Source organism: Mercenaria mercenaria, chromosome 10, assembly GCF_021730395.1.
Source record: "Mercenaria mercenaria strain notata chromosome 10, MADL_Memer_1, whole genome shotgun sequence".
NCBI lineage: Eukaryota > Metazoa > Mollusca > Bivalvia > Venerida > Veneridae > Mercenaria > Mercenaria mercenaria.
Window position 1 is genome coordinate 50,458,261 of NC_069370.1, and position 21,869 is coordinate 50,480,129.

General features: G+C 35.3%; 1 protein-coding gene across 2 annotated transcripts in view; it reads right to left on the reverse strand.

Annotated features, from left to right (window-relative positions):
* Positions 1 to 752: 752 nt before the first annotated feature.
* Positions 753 to 21,869, reverse strand: part of LOC123560737 (angiotensin-converting enzyme-like) — a 104,533-nt gene continuing 83,416 nt past the window's right edge. The window contains exons 21-38 of one of the 2 annotated variants that reach the window (XM_053553068.1): positions 21,193 to 21,317; positions 20,788 to 20,886; positions 19,950 to 20,094; positions 19,457 to 19,555; positions 18,765 to 18,887; positions 16,403 to 16,706; positions 15,138 to 15,299; positions 13,751 to 13,838; positions 13,327 to 13,470; positions 12,450 to 12,641; positions 10,588 to 10,685; positions 6,687 to 6,856; positions 4,611 to 4,735; positions 4,208 to 4,306; positions 3,459 to 3,603; positions 2,638 to 2,736; positions 1,870 to 1,992; positions 753 to 1,349 (exon numbers count right to left, since the gene is read on the reverse strand). In XM_053553068.1, the coding sequence (XP_053409043.1) occupies positions 1,043 to 1,349; positions 1,870 to 1,992; positions 2,638 to 2,736; positions 3,459 to 3,603; positions 4,208 to 4,306; positions 4,611 to 4,735; positions 6,687 to 6,856; positions 10,588 to 10,685; positions 12,450 to 12,641; positions 13,327 to 13,470; positions 13,751 to 13,838; positions 15,138 to 15,299; positions 16,403 to 16,706; positions 18,765 to 18,887; positions 19,457 to 19,555; positions 19,950 to 20,094; positions 20,788 to 20,886; positions 21,193 to 21,317 (2,647 nt within the window). In that variant the 3' untranslated portion in view covers positions 753 to 1,042. Of the gene's footprint in view, positions 1,350 to 1,869; positions 1,993 to 2,637; positions 2,737 to 3,458; positions 3,604 to 4,207; positions 4,307 to 4,610; positions 4,736 to 6,686; positions 6,857 to 10,587; positions 10,686 to 12,449; positions 12,642 to 13,326; positions 13,471 to 13,750; positions 13,839 to 15,137; positions 15,300 to 16,402; positions 16,707 to 17,094; positions 17,218 to 18,764; positions 18,888 to 19,456; positions 19,556 to 19,949; positions 20,095 to 20,787; positions 20,887 to 21,192; positions 21,318 to 21,869 lie in introns of both variants that reach the window. The other variant, XM_053553067.1, reaches the window with a different exon arrangement.

Below are 21,869 nucleotides of genomic sequence, written 5' to 3' on the forward strand. Positions count from 1 at the left end.
AGGCAAGGTAAGGTCGTACATGATATACGTCCTGGGCAAAATATATGGATATGTAGGTAACATTTTCCACTCTACATTTCAGAATCATACATATGAGCCGTGCCATGAGAAAACCAACATAGTGGCTTTGCGCAGGCTGGTCTGGATCCATGCTGGTCGCAAAGCCACTATGTTGGTTTTCTCATGGCACGGCTCATATTAACATTTTCGGCCTGTGAAAGATGAACATACGTTCAAATTCTGCTGATAAAAGGCGAGATACTAGATCAAAATCTCGACTTCCGAATTACGTATCTCGGAATTTAGTATGATTTATCTTGAAATTCCGAGTTATTATCTCCAAATTTCGAATTAACAAATATTACAACAGAATTGTGCCAACGTAAATTTCTACCTCAGATTTTCGCATTGTTTCGAGCAAATCTTAATTTACTTCTCTAAAAAAAAATAATTTTTACATATGACGTCATGAATGGAGACCATCAATCTTTAAAGAATTACTTTTGTCTCTGGCATATGGTAGTTATTGCCTGGGCATTATATGGCAGTTACAACTTTCAATGATTTCTGGCAGAAAATCTAGCGTACATTCATGTAAATATATTTTTGATATAAGAAGAACTTGTAACCTAATGATTTCGGAACATGTAATATAAAGAACGCTTGACAAAGATAAAAACTCACTACATGTACCTTGAAATGAAAAGAAACTGCAATGTCAGCTTTTCTAAAAAATAACTAACAAATATGTGTTAAATTTGTTACACATTTATTTCTATTATCACGGTTTCTGTATAAAATATTACAATGGTTAAAAAACCCCAGACATTTCGAATTATTTCTGATTAAAACTGTATTTGTTTTTACATAAAACGTGCATTCAGATTTAGTGTATAATGAATGACAGCTGTGTAAATACCAAAATTGCAACCACAAAATGCATATCTTTGAAATTTTTTCACGATACGCCTTGAAAAGTAATTCATCACACATTTCCGCTTGTCACAGCACATATTTTCACAGAGCAAATGCTTACAAATGTTTACAAAGTAAAAAGTGAAATAACAATTAACGCTAAGACAAGAAACAACACATTATTCCTGCTGAGCGTGGACGCCATATCACTGACGTCTTTCGATACTTTGTTTGGACACGTGACTACTACTTTTGGTGTCGTCTCCGGACACGCATCTGACCAGCCGGGTCTCTCCTGGTAGTTTTGTTTCTCTAGCCAGTTAATCAGAGGTCGAAAATAGTCCATGAGAGGACCGGCATCCATCTTGCGCTGCCCTGTCATGACTTCCATTGCCTCTGGCCATGGTCTGGATGACCCCATTTTCAGCATGTTCCTAAAACAAATGTGCTAAGGCTCAATGGTATAAGACAAAAGAAGCCATGACGAAGGAAAAAACTATTATAAAAATATCGATTGACATTCCAGTCAGTAGTTTTGACTATCGCTCGAGGTCTTAAAAACCGAGGGCAAATATTTTTTACTGCTGACCAACCATTCAGTAAGAGTCACTGACATCGCAAAAAATAGCGTCGAGCAAGGATTCATGTAATGAAAATTTGAAGTGCTATTTCTAGCTCTTCATGAACCTTGACATTCGTGACAATGATATATGTTGCAGGACTTCATGTATATGGAGCTGCGGCAGGAAAACATTTTACGATGCTAAAACAATGACAGAAATGACATTTCAGTGAATTAGGGGAAAAGCAAATATTTTTCTATAAAAAAGAAGGAGGCACAGAAGATATAAGTTTTGCTGTTTTTATATAAAGGACCGATAAAAATATATTACATTTATAAAAAGGTTTGCACATGTGCATGTTTACATCAGTTTTGTACACACCCATACTTACATCAATTTTTGGCCAGCTTCTTTGGACTGATATATATCACATCGGTGCAGGAGTCCAGTATGGTTTGCAGCATCACAAAGAGCTTTGTGAAACTGGAATTGTATCACATAGCTAACAAAATACCTGAAATAGTAAACACGACTTGGTGGTTAAGGCAGCTGACTTTAAATTATTTACCCTTCCCCGCTGTTGGTTCGATCCTGTATCACGGTGTCGAAATCTTTCATACGAGGAACTAACCAGCTAGACTGTACATTTTTCTATAAAAATATCCGAGAATATCTTTGGTTATCCATGCAATATTACCGCCACCAAATGACTTATAATTATACCAGCGTGAAAATCAATCGTGATTGAAGAATGAAATAGCTAAGGAAGACTTAATTGTCTTAAATCGCGGGTTTCACGAGTTTACATTACACATAAGGTTATAATACATATTTGACGTCATGTCTTACATCATTTTACATAAAGTAAGGTAAAACTTTAATATAATTTAAGAACTATTTATAATACATTTTAGAATCAGTAATATTCATAATGAGCCCACCATGAGAAAACCAACATAGTGCATTTGCGACAGGCAGGGACCCAGACCAGCCTGCGCATCCGTGCAGTTTGTCAAGACCCATGCTGTTCGCTTTCAAAGCCTATCGTTAGCGATCAGCATGGATCCTGACCAGACTGCGCGGATGCGCAGGCTGGTCTGGATCCATACTGGTCGCAAATGCACTAGGTTGGTTTTTTATGGTTCGGCTCAATTATTACCTGATGTAGGGATAATTTCCGGGTATATGAAACTTTGCTCCCGGATCAAAATCGTTGCTGCCTCTCTGTACTGGGGGTGATACGCCCTGATATTTACACCTGAATAAATCATTATTATTTGATGAATACTAACATTTGTAAAAGAAATCTTTGGTTTTCAGTTTATCAACGACTACTTCTACAGAAGAGTTTTTTTACCCAGGCTGTTTACACATAGATCTCTGTGCCCTTGGATATCAGCAGGTATCCTTAATGCCTAGTTTCCTTTCCTAGTGGCCAGGTAAAAGGTAAAGAATTTCGAATCTTTCATAGAACAGTTCTCATGTGTAAACAACTTGATTAAATTGATAAGACCACGTACTTGTTCAGAACAAACCACCCATTAGGATCACAACATGTTCTATGGTTTCGCTCATGTTTATTACTTAATTGATAACAGGCCAAGAAGTAAAACTCGTTTTTTTTTCAACAGTCCAACGACCTCTGGTAACCCCTGGATTTATACCACTTACAATTTAATCTCTAAACACAGCAGCCTCTTCACTCACTTGACCAGACGATAACTTTGGGTTTGAGATATTTTCTGCTAAAACTGATTTCGACAGGGTAGGTATTGTTATCAGAAAGAAATATGTAAACAACTGGGATAGTAAATCCAAATTATATGGAAAAGAAGAAAAACGTAGACCAGTCTCGACCAGTCTCGAACTTGAAGTATCTGTCTGGTTGACCTTTAGTTAATCTATAAATTAACCAACGGCAGAGTCACAATCTATGACCGGTTTCCAAACTTAGATTTATATCCTTGGACGCTTTGATACCTGAGTTGCCACCATTTTTCGTTGTATTTCTCGGGCTGTGTTTCTCCACTGAACACACTCCATCTCCACTGATCTATAAGGTAGCCGAACGGTAGAAACGCTATCTTGTCTAGCGCCATCATCAGCAAAAAGTTGATTTCTGACTCTGTGTGAACAAACATTGTATGACTTAACATCTATGAAAGATTGTTGATCATAACTCGGAATTAATTAAGTCAAGAGTTTAAGTCTGTAATAGTTATATCCCAGCTGTATCACAACACATTTTACTGCGTGATTAACGCAGTATATAGCTTTTCTACATGGTGTACAGGCTACACTATATTACTATAAAATAATGCAAACGACACAATATTTTAGACTGTTTTTACTTTTATATTTACAACGGCTGATAAAAATGTAGTTTTATTTCGGAAAAGCTGACATAAAAACTGGAGACATTCCTATTGAAATAATCAGTCAAAGAACATTAAAATGAAAACAGCTCGGCTATAATTTTATAACTCGCCAGGTGACGATAAATCAACACCTAATATACTGCCTCGATACCCTAGTGGTAGAGTGTCCGCTTCGCGTGTGGGAGGTCGTGGGTTTTAATTGACTCTCAGCATTAAAAGGGAAACTGGCCTCTTCCCTAATGCATCCGTGGCGATGGATTCAATCAGGAATGAGGTGTTGAGAGTGATAAATATAAGTTCCAATTTATCTATGATAAATTACCTAGTATAAAGTAAATACCAACACATTACCTTCATCATCATTACCGGCTGGCAGGAGTTTTATTTTACGTAGATGTTCCGGGGTTTGTGCAGACAGAGCCATCACATCCCCTATGGCTTCGTGGAAACCTGAGAACACCAATGGTATTGAAATCAAAATAGGTACTGAGATGCTTTGAAAAGGAAATGAGATCAAAACTGGTGCCTAAATATTTGAGAAAATGTTATAAAGAGGTTTAAAGATGAAATGAAAATTTGATCAAAACTGATGTATACCTTGGTTTAAAAGGTAACTTTTCTACGCTGCCAAGATGAAAATATCATTTGAAATCATGGTAAAAGAGTAGAAAAAAACACTTAAAAACCAACTCTTTATATAGGTAAATAATTCAACTAAACAATCATGAGCTTTTATCAGTGATTAATGACTAACCTGGATTGGCACCATCTCTGAAAGGTATAGGCTGGTGTCTATACTGCATCTGGTACTGGGTATGGCCCATTTCATGGTGGATAGTCACCAGATCCTCCATATTAATTTTCGTGCACATTTTGATTCTATAAGCAGACAACAATCTTTTACTCACACTTGTTATTAACAAGATTCACAGCAAAAATGACACGCCAAACCTGTGCTAATCATTCCCTTGAATTTAAGGAGGTAGGTTACCTTGTTACCAGGGTAAATTCAAATTAGTTTAACCGCAGCAATTTTTTGTGTTTCGTGTAATTTAATGTTTTGACTGCTACCATCTCAATTTCTTTTATCTCTGGCCTTTCAAGTTCAGTTTTTATGCAGGTTTGAAAAACATGACCCTTTAAAGGTATTTTATATAGAAGGAAGAAGGAAAATACGTATATTTAACAGTTTTCAGTGCATTTTGGTTTCATTGATATCCGTAGAGGTCTGCATAATTAATAATTTTACTAGTATGCGCGTTAGCTTTCTAATATAAGCTTAAAATATATATGTCGCGGGGCTCGTGTTTCCATGGTAACGCATTTTCTCTCAGTTTTGAACAACTATGTATGAAAACAGTTTTTTTCGACGGCTTCAGTGTCATTCTGTTACTGACCAACATGGAATATTTGGGTAAAATTATTAGCAAAATACCAAGCACTTTACATGGTACCCTATTTTTCTTAAAGTTTAAAGTAACCATGGCAACAGGGATGTTTAAAATAACTTATATCTTGCTTTTTATCATAATTTCTTACAAAAAAATATTAAATAAGATAATCTTTCTTGTTAATGTAGCTTTAAAACATTTTAATTCTAACGTAAGTAATATTTTCATGTTATCTGCATTTATTTAAACAAATTTCACAGCTTAAAATACTTACAGCAGTACCCCTCGTCTGACATTTTTTATGGAAAAATCGTTCTGCATGCTGCTATTATTATTATGGATATTGTTGAAATGAAAATAAAATGCCGAAGCGGTGTTCCTTAAATAGACCAGTGTCAACGCTTTTGAATTTTACATTTAGATATATAGGTCACGGGCTTCGTTTCCATGGTAACATCAATTTAATTCAAGAAACCACAATTTTCTCGTGAAATTTGAACAATTTTAGAACTTAGTTTTAATATATGAGTAACAAATTATCAATAGAAACTGAAAAATGGGAATTATAAATCAAACTGTCCAATTTTTAGTTGAAAATGGCCATATTAAGTAACCTTTCACCCAGCTATATTCCCAATAACATTGGTTACCATCATCCATTTTCTTACATTCCGCATAACATTTCAATATAACTATATAAAAGAAGCAAAATATTGATTATTATTCAGAGCGAAAGACACATAAAAAATATTTCAGTAAATAATGGCTGTTTAAAAATAGTTCAAATAAAGAAAATGCACAGAATTACGTACTTTCAAAATAAAAGCTATTAATTTTGCGCGGTAACTGACACGTAACGTCATGACGTCAGTGACGTCACTTTAAAGCAACAATGTTTCGAAGCGTTTCTGCGACAATTTATCAATTATTTCTGCATTATTAAACCATTAAGCATCAAATCGGAGACAGGTTCATGATTTCTTTTATGAAGAATGTATATACAAACACATTTGGTTTGTCGTAAACGTCGTCGTAAATCATCACGTTAGCTTCCGGTTGGGCATGCGCACATACAAATATGAAGGTAACCTACCTCCTTAAATCGTTGTCACATTTCACATGAAGAAATAAATAACTCTGGTCAGACTGTTGATGCTGTTTTGCCTGTCTCCACACAATCATTATGACATATCTTAGGGCAATATCTATTCTTGTTGTTTTTTTAATGAAGACGTTGTCAATGATAACTTATTACAAATATCTAAATTAAGTAAACCAGCCTTATTAGTTCAGACATTGCTTAGCCTAAACCATAATATATATATATATATGTGTACAAGATATTTAACTTTAAAAGCAATCCAATCATCAACAAAATGACCAGGAAAGTTAACAAATAATTCATATGTAGATTCTCTTATATCCGGGTTTTATATTACCTAAAATCTTTGCCATTTAAGAAATCCCATGCAGAAGCGTGGCAGACGACTTCTCGATCTTTGGGTCTCACAATCATCGACTTGTTCCAGAATTCCTCGCGCATCGGTTCCAGTCCAAGGGAGGTAAAGAAACTTTCAGCTGTTCGGAAAAGCTGGGTAGCATTGTATCCCTGTAACACAATAGTAAGAAACTTGTTGAAAAATAATATAAGATACAAAAATTAGAACGTAATTCACAATCACACATAAAACTTATATGGTTATAAATAATACCCCCTATATTCCTATACATTTGAAGTTTAATATGGGAGATAACTTTGAACTATATTCAAGAAAACTTTTCACAGACACCAAAAATGTTGAATGTTCAAGAAGTGAAAAATTAAGGAAGATATTTGAGATAAGTTTCTACTTCTTCAAGCCAGACTTATTTTTCTTGTACTTTTCAGTTTCTGCTACTGTGTCAATTAAACCTATCAGCAGATCCGTAGTAAGTATAAAACACTCCTAAGCACAATCATATAGGACTTGCTATGACTGAGTCCGTCCATGACATGTATAAGAATGTGCAACACCTCTCACTACCCTATATTGAAGTTCCTTCTGTGGATTTTAAGACATTATCTGAGATGCTAAAAAGGTGTTAATTTCATTAAATATTCATGATAGTTATTGTTCTTCTGCACAATGTGGTGATAACTTTATCAATATTGACAGAAGAGTTATTGTTTGATAATCATCATGTCAAATGCTTATAAATTCCCAAAACTTGATTTACACTAATTCTTGTAAATGTTAAAGTATCGAATAATTTACTATTATTAGAGATATTGGACTTGTTTTGTCAAATTACTGTCAAAGCTCAGACTTTAACAATATTTTCTAAGTCCAAACGGGAAGTAAAAGGCACCTTGTTTTGTAAACTTGCATTTTTTGAGATGCATAAGTTTCAGAAACAGTTAAGGAAATGTCAAATTAGGTGTGTGGGACATTTTCCAAGCGAAAAAGTATGGAAATAATTTTGTCAAAAATAAATGTCTAAGATACAGGACCTAACATTTGAACCTTAAGGACGCGACATGAAGGGGTGCGACCCGACTGAAAGACAAAGAGATTTGTTTATACCTGTATTTCAATTTATATTTTTCTACAGAAACGGACAAAGGGAGGCAATTAAGTGGTAGAATTCCCAGACATTACCACCGGAGTTGTCTGTCTTATTAGTTGCCGCTGTGGTAACAGTAGTCTGTTAACATTCTAATATTATTCTTTATGGAGTTCGAATACTATTATCTGACTAATACATGTTTTACAAACATAATTAAGATATTCTGTGTGTTTGTTACATGCAAAATAAAACAGATGGACCGATTAAAAAACAACTGGTATATGTTTATAGCTGTATTTTTCTACAGAAACGGACGAAGGGAGGCAATTAAGTGGTAGAATTTCCAGACATTACCACCGGAGTTGTCTGTCTTATTAGTACAGTAGTCTGTTAACAGTCCGATTAAAAAACAACTGGTATATGATGAAAATACAAAATATTATATGATAAAAATGAAACTGGTAGTACGAGAGGGAATGTTTTAATGTATGCAATTACAAAGTAAAATAAAAGAGATACGTTATCTTGTTTTGCTTTTCTACAAACTTTATTGCAAATGTTGGAATTATTTTATTTTCGTACTGTTAGAAGTAATGTGTCCTCAGACAGTGTCACTGTCGTGTACTCAGCGCGCTATGATGATATTGCATCAACGTTTAAAGTCGACTTAAAAACGATTAATTTTCAAAATTGCCATCACCTTTATAAATGGTAAGATTTTACTGCTTTTGCATTAAAGGTCCAATACTAAGGAAAGTGAACATTTTAATTTCTTTTAAAAAGCACAGAAACTATTTCATTTTATTGGAAAATGAAAGTTGGTATGTAGAAAATTCGAAATAAATCGCAGTATATGTACAATTATTTTTCTATGAAGTATGAAGAAAGTTAAAAAGACCTGGGGGGTCATTCTGTCGATTCATTGAAATTTCAACATAATACACATACATTTCTTTGAGTTCCAAAGACCTTCTGTAAATTTTGACCTGCCAATCTTCATTATTTAGTGTCTTGCAGAAGTCTATGCACTGGCTATGAAAAAAATTACCAACTCACTTTCCCTTAGTAATGGACCTTTAATATAATTTTGCAAATTTATTTTAATTTAGCGTGTAATATATTATACACTACCAAACTCATATGCAGTAGTTCGGTTAGAAAACTTAACAGTATCTGGGAAGAAGATATCATTGCTCTAGACAGTATCAACTATATCTCTGACAGGGTGAGCATCGAGAGTTGTCGAACTTTATCAAAAGCGTCACGAATTGACATCGAGTCACTGATTTTCTACAAAACATTGTTGGGTTTTATTTGTAAATCGTTTGTATCTTTTGAAGAGAAAGGCGTAGAAAATTGTCATATAACTAGCTGGTTATCTAATTTGGCCGAGATATTATACTCATAAAAGTTGTGACCAAGTTTGGTGAATTTGGTAAAGAACTGCTAAAGTCAGCGTTGTCAGTTTTCATAAGTGGTTGCAAATAAATAGATACAAATTGAACAGATGCAAATAAAAAATGTAATATAGCTCAAACATATAAATGCTGTTGAATGTATGAAGGTGCCAACTTGGCTGGCCCTTTCAGTACGGATGACACTATAATAACTAACATTTTACCTTATTGTAGTGTTGTACAAACTTAACATAAACATTTATGTTACACAAAATGAAATGATAATATCATACTAATAATACAGATAGTACTATAGAATATGTGATAAGCGTATGATGTAATAATGACTTTTTACTTGCATTCATAAATATAGCCCTAATAATTATTATAGAGCGGGGTCGTGAGTTCGATCCCCAGGAGCGGTGTATGGTCTCCGTGCCGACTTGATAAAATATATTGAAATCATTAATCCTTCACCTCTGATTCATGTGGGGAACTTGCCAGTTACTTGCGGAGAACAGGTTTGTACCGGTACAGAATCCAGGAACACTAGTTAGGTTAACTGTCCGCCGTTACATAATGAAGTACTGTTGAAAAACGGCATTAAACCCAAAACAAACTAACTAATAGTTTAGAATACCAGCTCTAATCCTAAAAAAATGCATAAAGATTATTCCGGCGCTTGTTTCGGCTTTCACTCAAAGCAATTTCATATGGCTAGATAGAATTTAAGTTTATCTCGGCTTATCAGATTTGCTTTTAAAAATAATAATTCCAATGTATTAAAAACGGAAAATAAATGAACCACTATTTCCCTCAGAGTTACCGTGCTTGTGTTCCGCACTTATACACATTTTTTGCCTGTCATTCATTCAAGTTTCATCAATTACCCAAATAAATCTGCAGTACAAGAATGATGATTATTTGTGCCGCACCATGAGAAAACCAACATAGTGCCTTTGCGGCCAGCATTGATCCAGACCAGCCTGCGCATCCGCTCAGACTGGTCAGGATCCAGGATGTTCGCTAACAGTTTCTCTAATTGCAATAGGCTTTGAAAGCGAACAGCATGCATCCTGACCAGACTGCGGATGCGCAGGCTGGTCTGGATCCATGCTGGTCGCAAAGCCTCTATGTTGGTTTTCTCATGGTGTGGCTCGTTTAATAAATTGATGTTTTGTTTCTCGTCATCTGCTCTCCCTCTCATTGAAAATCATCATTATCCAAACTTTAATCCATCCTATTATTTTATACAAAAACAATAGTTCAATAAATATTCAAGACCTAGATATAGGGGATGCAATCTTATACCACAGCTAGTTAGAAATATTCACAGATAGTGTGATACAAATGAGTTTATTACAAAATAAAGCAAAAAGCTCTATTGTACTTGTACCTGTTTCACAAGCTCGGGTGTTATATCGATGTTTTGTTTTTTTTTAAATGGGATGACCCATTTGTATATGTTGTTCCATTCTTGTGCCCACATATTGCCTTAAAAGAGAGAAAAAATACTACTTAGTAGTTCACAGTTCGAACAAATAATGGACCCGTCATAATAATTTTAGTACGTATGCAATAAGTACAATTTTAATACTCCTTGTTCTATCCATTTACTTTTGAACCAAATGGTACGCCACAGAAAATTCCGTTTTACAAAATGATGCAATTAGGGGTTATGACTTAGAACTTGCAGTTTCGTGTTTTAAACAACATGAACAAGAAAATTCAATGAATAGGTATCACCCGCCGAAAGGGTTTGTGGTGAGGAATGGCAAAAAATATACCCGGCAAAAAGTTAAAGGATGTTACTAAGAAAGAAATAATTTCATTAGTCAAAATCATTTTAACAGAAAATGTATGGGTTTTTTTTTTGGGGGGGGGGGGGGGGGGCAGCGGGGGTGACCCGGGTGAGGCTTCAAAACTTCCCATGTCGACTATACATATATATTGATGGAAAAAATATAAAAAAATGGGGGGGGGGGGGGGAAGTGCATGATCGGGGTGGCGGGCATGACTGAGTGGAGAGTGAGGTGGGGAAAAGGTAAAACTTTGCATGTTAATAAAATATTCATGGAAGGTTTGAATTTTTTTTTTTAAAAAAGGAATGGTTTTTTTGGAGTGGGGGTGGGGAGGGGAGGGGGAGGGGCTGTGAACAAGGCAAGGTGGTGACCAGGTGTGGGCACACAACTTCACTTGTTTATAAAAATGTTCATGGAAAAGAATGAAAGAAGTTTAATGAAATTCCACCAACTGGTTGGTTTGTTATGTACAAATCTGTGGATTTTTAAACAATTAAAGGGCAATAACTCTAAGGGAAACTGAATCCAAAAACAAATTGACGGGCATCATCGCAGTATGTTGGTTCATGTTTATTTGAAGTTTTATGAAATTCTACCTGATAGTTACTGAGAAATGGCTGCAGACGGGCATTTTTCATTCAATCAAGGGCAATAACCCTAAGGGAAATTGACCAATAAAAAAAATTGACGGGTATCATCGCAGTATGTTGGTTCGTCTTTATGTCAAGTTTCATGAAATTCTACCTGCTACTTACTGAGAAATGGCTGCGGACGGACATTTTTGGGCATTTTTCAGTAAATAAAGGGCAATAACTCTAAAGGAAATTGACCAATCAAAAAAAACTCAAAAAAGGTTGACGAGCGTCATAGCAGTATGCTGGTTCATATTTATTTCAAGTTTCATGAAATTCTACCTGCTAGTTACTGAGAAATGACTGCGGACGGACGGACGCACGCACGGACATACTCACGGTATGATACTTAAGTGACTTTACAATGTTAAATTTTAGCCACATAAACCCAAAAATTAGTCACATAAACCCACTTTTGGACACTTTATTTTTGGACTTTTAGAGTCCAAACCCTAACGGACGAACAACGCCATTTCAAAACCCCCTCCCGATTTCATCGGCGGGGGATAAAAACCACAGCATTGTGCTCAGTCTTAATGTTGTATCATAATAAATATCACCAACAAACAAGTGAATAACGACCGCACTTTTTGAAGTCGGCAGAAGAAGATTTGTATATAGTTTTGTTAAACAGATTCCCTTACTGCATTTACGTTATACATGTCAAGCACTTGCTATAACGGAGTAAATTACGTTTCTATTGTCTCTGGAAAAGATGTCATCTTGCAGTCATAGGATTTTTTGGCCGACACCGTCGACATTCAGTACTTAAGGTAAAAAGTGTTCCTTTTCTTTTCTTTTTTTCTAACGTCTTGTGTTTATACCTAAAATATGTGCAGGAATATGTCCGCTGTCGGGAAATTTGTCCTGCCCGTAAATTGTCATCAGTTTCCGTCTTACATATGTATGTAAATTCTGATATAGAGGTTTCAACTGTTCCAGTAAAGTTTCTATATCAGTTTGGAATGTTTCTGTATCATACACTGATCTCCAGTACGCTCCCGTGTCGTTATAACCTAAAACGAGAATTTTTTAAAATAGATTGCATTGAAATACAAGACTCAGTGCTAAGGATACTGTGTAACTTATCAATATTAAAAATATAGACAACAGTTTTCTGTCAATATATCTAGTTACAAAAATACAAGCTATTACACAGGGTAATTATTAGATATACTCACTCAAATTTTGTTAATGATGCTCTAAGTCGTCCGAACCATTCATTTAGTGTATAGATATATTTAATAACAACTTTAAATTACTGATGTCCTTTTTTTTGCATGTCAAGATATAAATGCCTGTCATTTATTATGATTCCAATAGCGTTCCCCAACACAAGTTTCAAAAACTAAACGATAACAATAAAAGTAAACTTCTCCAAAACTACGCGCTAACCAGGAAAAAATCAAAGTTTTCCAGGGCAAAATCAACGACCGATTTCCATAGGATTAAGCAGCTCTATGCATTTTCAAACCAAATCAAACCAAATACATTAATACAAAATATCTGAAAAAAGTGTCTTACATTTTTATCTGTAAATTGTTATAATATAACTTTTTCTCAAGTCTTTGACTTTGACTTTTTGACTTTTGTATTATATAGCTGCATCAACTGAAAAAAATCATTAAGTAAATATATGGAAATCCAGTTGCCCCTGGTCTTTGCAGAACAGCTTGAGATTAAAAATGAAATAATATTGACCTAATTCACGAATAGCTGCGTTGCTCAGACTGACAAACTCGGCATAAGTGTCCTTCATCTTCCTTCCAGTGGCATCTCTCCAATCTTTCCAAACATTCGTCAGTTTGTCATAGTCCTGCGAGTGTGCCATTATATCTTCTAACTCTGTAATAATAGAAAACATCATTTAATGTCATTTATCTCCGCAAATATAGCAAACAACATTTATCTTTTAATCTTATTCAGTTTTTGTCCTAAAGTTTTTTTAGCCTAATTTACAATATTTGCTACGATCACATATATATATTTTGTAATGGTCGTAGGAACCTAGGTTATAGAAATGCCAGTGGCTCTGACAGTTGCCGACGTCTTTGATTGTTTATGACCCAATCGCTACATTACAAAATCAGTAAAAAAGAGTTTTAGACAAACACAGTTTAGTTACCTGGATCCAATCCGACACAGTTACCGGAAGTCAAACATACTTTGCCTGTACTGTAAATGGATTCCATACTTGACTTCAGTTCTGACAGCTGTAATGACCAAACAGCCACACAAATATAAGACCAAATTTGGAATAATACAGAGTTTCTTGAGAAAACAGTTGCAGAAGTTTTTCATCTTGTACTACCTTTTCAAATGTGATAGTGGTATATATATTTCTGTATACATGTTCATATTAAGGCTCAGTCACACTACACGGTATAGCGTCAACGGACGTCCAACGTATAACAAAATTTTCAATCCGTTTGTGTCCGTTCGCATGCGTTACTCTTCCGTTTCTCATGCGGCGCCTGCGCTCCTTGTCCGGCGATGTTCGTTCCATTCGGTGGAAAGTTTTGAGCATGTGGAGCATGTTCAAAATTTAGAACGTACACCACCGGACAAAATTGTCCGTAAGATGTACGGTAGCAATTACTCGTGCGTTCCCTATTCTGTACTTGTCAGGTTCGCATCCGTTCTTGTCCGGTTCGCATCCGTTCTTGTTCGGTGGTCCTTATTCACGGCCGGACTATCCCCGGACATGCAACGGATGTAACGTATGTTCAACGGACGATAATCGACAAGAACGTTTTGTCAGTTCCTCATGCGTTGTGCTTACGTTTTACGCGGTGCAAGTCCGTTACTAGTACGGTGATATCCGTTAATTGAACGTTGTTCGTCCTGTGTATGTGCGTTAATCTTGCGGTCATTGTGCGTTTTATGCGCCCAATACACCGATCGCGAGAGCACCGAGCAGCAGCGAAGGGATGCCTTTCGTCACCGGATAACTTTCTGCCGCATTTTTTCTATACGTTTGGCGTCCGTTAACGCTATACGGTGTAGTGTGGCTGATACATTAGATGTTATATTTACATATATATAGTTATAAGGTAGGTTCTAATTCTCGAGTCCGTTGCCTGGCGAAATCTATTGTGTCATATAAAAAGGTGCCGTCAGCTGATCTCGTGATTCATTATTGAAATTTCACAGAAAAGTTGAAACATCGAGAAATGAGCCGCACCATGAGAAAACTAACATAGTGCATTTGCGACCAGCATGGATCCAGCCTGCGTATCCGCGCAGTCTGGTCAGGATCCATGCTTTTCGTTTTCAAATTGGAATTAGAGAAACTATTAGCAAACAGCCTGGATCCTGGCCAGACTGTGCGGATGCTCAGGCTGGTCTGGATCCATGCTGGTCGCAAATGCACTATGTTGGTTTTCACATGGCGCGACTCAAATGATGCAAAAAAAACCTCATCAGTTTCTGATTTTTTTTTTTTTTTTTTTTGGAGGTGGGGGGGGGGGGTGAAAATATTTTTTTGCTAAGGAGTTTAAGTTGACAATAACCTTTCTAAGCTGGTCTTCATTCTTGAGAGCGCTCGTTCCAATGTCAGACATCTTTCTCAACCGTCGTTTAAGCTGGTCGTCCTTGTACTCCTTCCAGTCATACATTGATACATTCTGCGCAACCCTCTTTTCATAATCAGCAATGCCAATTGAGACTTGACTCTGTAAAAATGTTATTATATACGGTACCATAAACTAACAAATCTGTATAAGACAGAGATCTGTAACCCATGACAAATACGGAAAGCCACGGGTATGTGACGTCATTTGACGTCATTATTTGTCGTTGCGTAAAATTACTTTAACTTCAATATTTTATACAACGAAATGGCAAAATTTATAGACTACCTATCATTTCTTTTCAACTCATTAAACTGCCTTACTACTGATCCTATATTGACATTCGGGCTATGCCCTCGTACAAACAATGGTATGGTCGTGTTGATAACCGCCGAATGTACGTCATTGCCATTGGATTGGTGCAAATAGAAGCTACTTTTTACTGGATTCTGGTATGTACTAACAGGTTAAAGGGTTAAAAAATCGCGTACTGAAAAGGAAATTCGTGTGCTGTTTAAACATGATTTTTAATTAATTGTTATGCTGTGTCAGGTCCATATACTTGTTCTTGTATGAAAACTACTTTTTAACTGCATGCTGGCATGTAACGGGAGAACATTTTGTATTTACAAGGCAATTCCCGTGCTGCTGATACATAGGCTTTTTGAAATATTGTGTCAGGGCTGAAAATTTATTCTTGCGTCTGCAAGCACATGCGAATAGCTCAGTTCCACCTGTTTTCTTAGTATAGTTCCGCCTTAGTTCTGTCTTTTCGGCGTTCGGAAAATATCACTTATACCCGTTCATGTATTGAATCGCTTATGACTTGTACTATTTTTTATTTTTAGGAATCACATGAAAGATTTTAGGAAGTACCAATCAGTATGTTTTTATTTACTTCTCACAGAACTCATATCAATCTTGGACGCTGGTCAATAGCTCGTTCTCAAAATAACTCGTGCCGCTGAGAATGATCGCCTAACCTCCACCGCCCCCCCCCCCCCCCCCCCCCCCCCCCCCACGCACACACACACACAAAAATCGTACTGAACAGCATTCTATACTGTTCTTGAACTATATTATGTTTTGCTTTCGTATTCTTTTTGATGATCATGTTTGACATTTCCCTAATGATGCATGTAATCGATTAATACACTTATGTCTTATGAAATGCTTTAAAATGAACAAACATGTTGATACGTTACCACTTTTTCTGCAGTTTCATCAGTTATATTTGTGTTATACGCCCACTCGGCTTCGTTCTGCATAAAGTAATTATCAGAAGCTTCTTTTTCAAACTGTTGTAACCAGTCTTTTAATTGGTCTGCTTCAGTCACGTGAGTGCATTCGTCGCGCCAACCAAGATCTTTGTCAGGTACATGGTTTTTCAACCAATCAATAAGCGGTTTGAAATATTGCATCAATGGAGCAACGCTCATTTTATCTGTACCAGTAAAATTCATCATTGCCTCTGTCCAAGGTTTAGACGACCCCATTTGCAATAAATGTCTATAAAAGAGTAAAAATATAAAGGAATTTTACTACATGCTCAAGACAGTGTGACTAACATTTACATCAATATCTTACCTGTAAGCCTTAACTTTTTTATAAAACAGTGTCGAATATATATTGCGTATAAAACAGAAGGAAAATATGGCACTGAATTACATATCAAGTGACCTATGTAATATTTATAATATTTCTATGTCAGTTAAATTAATAAACTTAATAAATCTGAAGAAAAAAATATGATTTCAATCATTTTTTTATTCTTGATGAAAAGAGATATATGTTCTGTGTAAAAATCCTACTTTCGTAATATAAATACTTAACACAAAATGCTACATTCATATGTTAAAGTGCATAAAATAACTAGACAATTATCATGCAAGTGTACCTAAGTCTGTCCCCAGCATTCGTAGAGTTGTAAATGTCGCAACGATGTAAAGGTCCGGTATAGCCAGAATATTTACACAAAGCATCGTGAAATTGAAACTGAACAACAAAACTTACAAAATATCTGAAAACATACAAACATGCACCATGCACACAGTTATATAAATAATACAGAACTGATGTTGCTAAACTAATACAATACTGAAACAACAAACTAAACTACTAAATGCCTTTTGAAAATGAGTGTATCCTATCGAATTACCAGGAAGCAGAAAATTTCGCAGGATCTCCATTCAAAAATAAATCTGCGTTACTTACTCAAGAAGGAATTGGCTATAAAGTTTTAACATTATTTTGTACAAGTTTTTTTTCTTTCAAAAAGTCATCCCTGTTAACTCTAGTACTGTCTACTCAATACCATTTTATGGTTTGGTCATACCTTGACAAATTTCACTCCTTGCAGACATTACCTGCCCCAACTCTATATGTATTTATTACTGCGTAACAATGGCAACTACAAGATCGTTGAAAACAAATCTAAGTATTATTTTCTCACCTGGGATTTTATTTTTCATTATATTACCCTCATTAGCTCTTAATCTCAGAACAAATACTCAAAACAAGTTTAATAGCAATTAATGGAGAAAAGAACCATTTATAAAAATCCTCGTTAAATGTTTGTTGTAACAGAGGATTTTTTACTGTTGGCGAAGACCACTGCTCAGGTGGTTGGTGAAACCTTTGCCACTCTCATTATTCATCAGTTGGATGTCAGGAATTTTTTAATTTTAGCTGCAGTGATCAACCACTTTCAATTCAATTAAACAAATGTAGAATTAGAAACAAGTACCAATACTGAGTGTTCAGCTTTTCTTGATTTAATGCATGGTAATGTTATGTGTGCAAATAAGAAAATGTTTAAACCCAGAATAGGAGGGGGAAAATGATATCTTATATATAAATGTTGAAAAACTGAAGCAAGAATTGGATTTTAAAAAGCTCTGACGGGAGCATGCTCGGAAACCTCTCTCGTGTAATCCAGAAAACAGGTAATGAACCAGTGCTTACTGATAGTTTTACATACTAGTATTCCCATTATAGTACAACTTGTGTCCTCAATGAACTGTCCGTACAATGACAATGAATAAAATAAAATTAAATCTATGAAAACTCGAAGTATAACTCGTCTTTAAAAAGCATGCATGTACAAAAGCAACGAAAAACATTATAAGCGCTTACACCGGTACAACTGACCAAAGTTAGTACGTTTGTTTGCCTTGCAGGCTGTTTAGGAAACACGGATACAATATCCATCATGGCAACCGTCTAGCTTTATTGACTGAGCAAGACCCGACGTGCACCGTCATGAAATACACAGACCTTCTGCCATTAGGGCCAGCTGGATTGCTTCCTCACAATGCAAAGAGAGGTTTCAAATCAAAGTTAGGAACAAATGATTCAAGATCAAGAAGGCCTTAACAAATTATAACTAAAAATATCAAAGCACTTTGCATGCTGTTTGATAAAATTGAACTGAATTATTATTACCATTTTTCCTCACGTGCAAATTTTTGGGTTTTGCAATTAGTGTAGAGACTACAGCAAGATGCGACGGCAATATGCATATATATCGTATATAATACCAGTGCAGTCCGTCTATACCTGAATTACCTAAACTTGGAACCAGCAACATTAGACTGGTATATATCACATAGATAGAGAGGACCCCTATAACCTTTTGCGTCACATAGGGTTTTATGGAAATGGAACTGTAGCACATAACTTATAAAATATCTGAAATATTTTAAACATTGTGTACTAATTCAAAACAATGCATTAACACCTCGAAGAATTTGATCCAGAAGTGTAGATAATATCTAATATGAGTTAAAAAATGCTTGTCCAAATTATATATCCATATAAATATTATATACGTTTTCGATAGAAATTTTTCTGTTTCATATATTTTTAAAGGACCAAACATAATACATAATATTCTGAACATTACTGTTTCATTTCGTAAAGAAAATTCTGGTTTCAACATTTTGTAACTTTAAAAGATTTTTTTACAAATTGACAGATCGTATTTAAGAACAACCCACACTTCGTCTCAACTCATGTAGATGGTTAGGAGAGGACTTTGTGCAATGTCATCTGCGATAAAATCTGTACAATTTAAGCCAAAAAGTAATAGAAATTTGGAAATAATTAGGTCATGTGTTCGTCTTTGTAACGGTATTGATGACACAAGGACCTGTGGCAAAATGAAATAACAGACTATGTAAAAAACAGTGTCTTTGAATTTCAGGAATATGTCTTCATGGGCAAAACCTCCAATTGATCTGAAAAAAAGATCCTCTTACCGTATATAAGGCACATTGGCTGGAATGTGGTATTTTGCACCGGGATCAAAATCATCTTCAGTTCTCTCTACTGGTGGAGAGAAACCTTGATATTTACATCTAAAATGGAAGCAAAGGAAACATTTTTCATGATTCTATAGTTTAGTCCAGTTGCAAAAACTTATCAATGAAGTATTTTCAGAAGTATAAAATGCTCATGTTATAAAATAACAATAATAATAAAAGTGGGGTTGTGTTCCCAATGCGCCGAATCATAAACTAGGCAAACATTAAACAATCTTTTTTTCAGTCAGCAGCAAAACTTCATGTATCGCAGTGCTTGAATGAACCTCTTACAGCAATTAATACAATCACGAAGATAACCAAACCTCCGATAAAGTTTACACAAGCAGAAGTTCTCTATGAAAATTACAAGCTGTTTATTTTTGTACAAACTATCTATATATTTGTTTTTCAAACATACATTGTATGTACTATATTTTAAAGAATTTACCTGAGATCCCACCATTTTTCATTATATTTCTCTGGTGGAGTTTTTCCACTGAACACGCTCCAACGCCACTGGTCGATCAAATACCCAAACGGCAGGAATGCAATTTTTTCCAGAGCCATTTTCATCAAAAAGTTAATATCACTCTCTACAAGGAAACGAAAAATAAGATAGTTACTAACAATATAGTAACATTTTGATGACTCTAGTTCAAAACTGTGATCCGATGGATACGTTGAAAGGTGTAAGAAAATCGCATCATACGAAAAGACGTTGAAGACGAAAGTGAGTTTATATTTTTAAGCCTTTGAGTTATTGTTTATATTATACAACAGAAAGACCCTTGTTGAAATCATGTTCAATGGCAGAGACTGATATTTTCTGAATCTGTCACAGAGTTTCAAATTATGTCATATTGTAAAAAGTGTTTTTTTTAAGGCCAACAGAATTAGCTTAAAATGCTTAATTATTTTCTATAAAAAATAAAGAAACTGTTTAGAAGTAAAAATCAACTTTTACATGTTTTGGGGGTCTCCGTGGCCGAGTGGTTAAGGTGGCCGACTCCAAATCACTTGCCCCTCATCGACGTGTGTTAGAGCCTCACTCGGGGTGTTGCATTCTTCATGTGAGGAAGCCATCCAGCTGGCTTACGGAAGGTCGGTGGTTCTACTCAGGCTCATGATGACATAATGCACGGAGGGGCAACTGGGATCTTCCTCTGCCATCAAATCTGGAAAGTCGCCGTATGGCCTGTGATTGTGTTTGTGCGACGTTAAACCCAGTAAAATAAATTTACATGTCTTTAGAAGACCATTATTTCAAAAGTGTCAATGAAACTTACCATAACTGTTTTTCATATCGTTGAGAAGACCGATAGTTCTAAGATGCCCAGGTGTAGAAACTGATAATGCCATTACATCACCTATTGCTTCGTGAAATCCTAAATTAAAAAAAAAACATATTAATTCCACAATGCCTTGCTGAAACAAGTAAGAAAACGCTTCTTGGTAAGCAAACTTCCAGTGCGAATGACATTGTTACCATGGCACATGGTTGTACATTTAAGACAGTTTGCATTTTATGGTCAAAAATAAACAACAGCGATAAACAGGTGTCTTTGAATTAAGACCGCTGTGTAAATGTATTTGGACTAAGAAAAAAATAATTGTTAAATTCAATATCCTCTAAAAGTACATTTACATGTTGTTTAACTGATGTGCAGCTTCTTTGTACACGGATTACATACCTGGATTTGCACCTCCTCTAAACACGACTGGTTGGTCTTTGTACTGTAGGAAATATTGAATGTGGCCCATTTCGTGGTGTATTACAATCATCTCTTCCATGTTCACTTCCGTGCACATCTTAATTCTTGGTGTGTTTAATAATATAAGGCAGACATATGAACATGAGGAAACGATTTCAAACTGTAATTGTTCAAACTATTTATTGGTTAAATGAACAAATTAAAACAAATTTACATTGTGGATATATAAAATTTATCTTTAAAAAGGGGATTTATATTCTTTGGATATACTTAATTCAATAGCGACTGGATTTAAATTTGACCAGGACACTTTTCTTGCATATTAGCACTGGACTTCAAGGTCAGTTAACATTTTCAAGTTAACTGAATTGTTACTTTTTTAAATAAGCTCTGTTATTGTTAATTGTTACTGGTTTGTTTTTCTGTTACCTTTAGTATTTAGGTAAAATTTATTCGCATAAAACCCGAAAACAGTCTCCTAAACAGAACTTAATAATTATGCAGTTATATAATCCCATCGGTTCTTATGGTAAAATTGAATCGAAAACCTCAAATTTCTGAAAGGAAGAGCATAGCATAGTAAAACTGTGAAGAATGAACAGTGCAAAATTCTGGAAACGGCAAGGTATTTGCAAATGTCACCGTGTGCACAAATG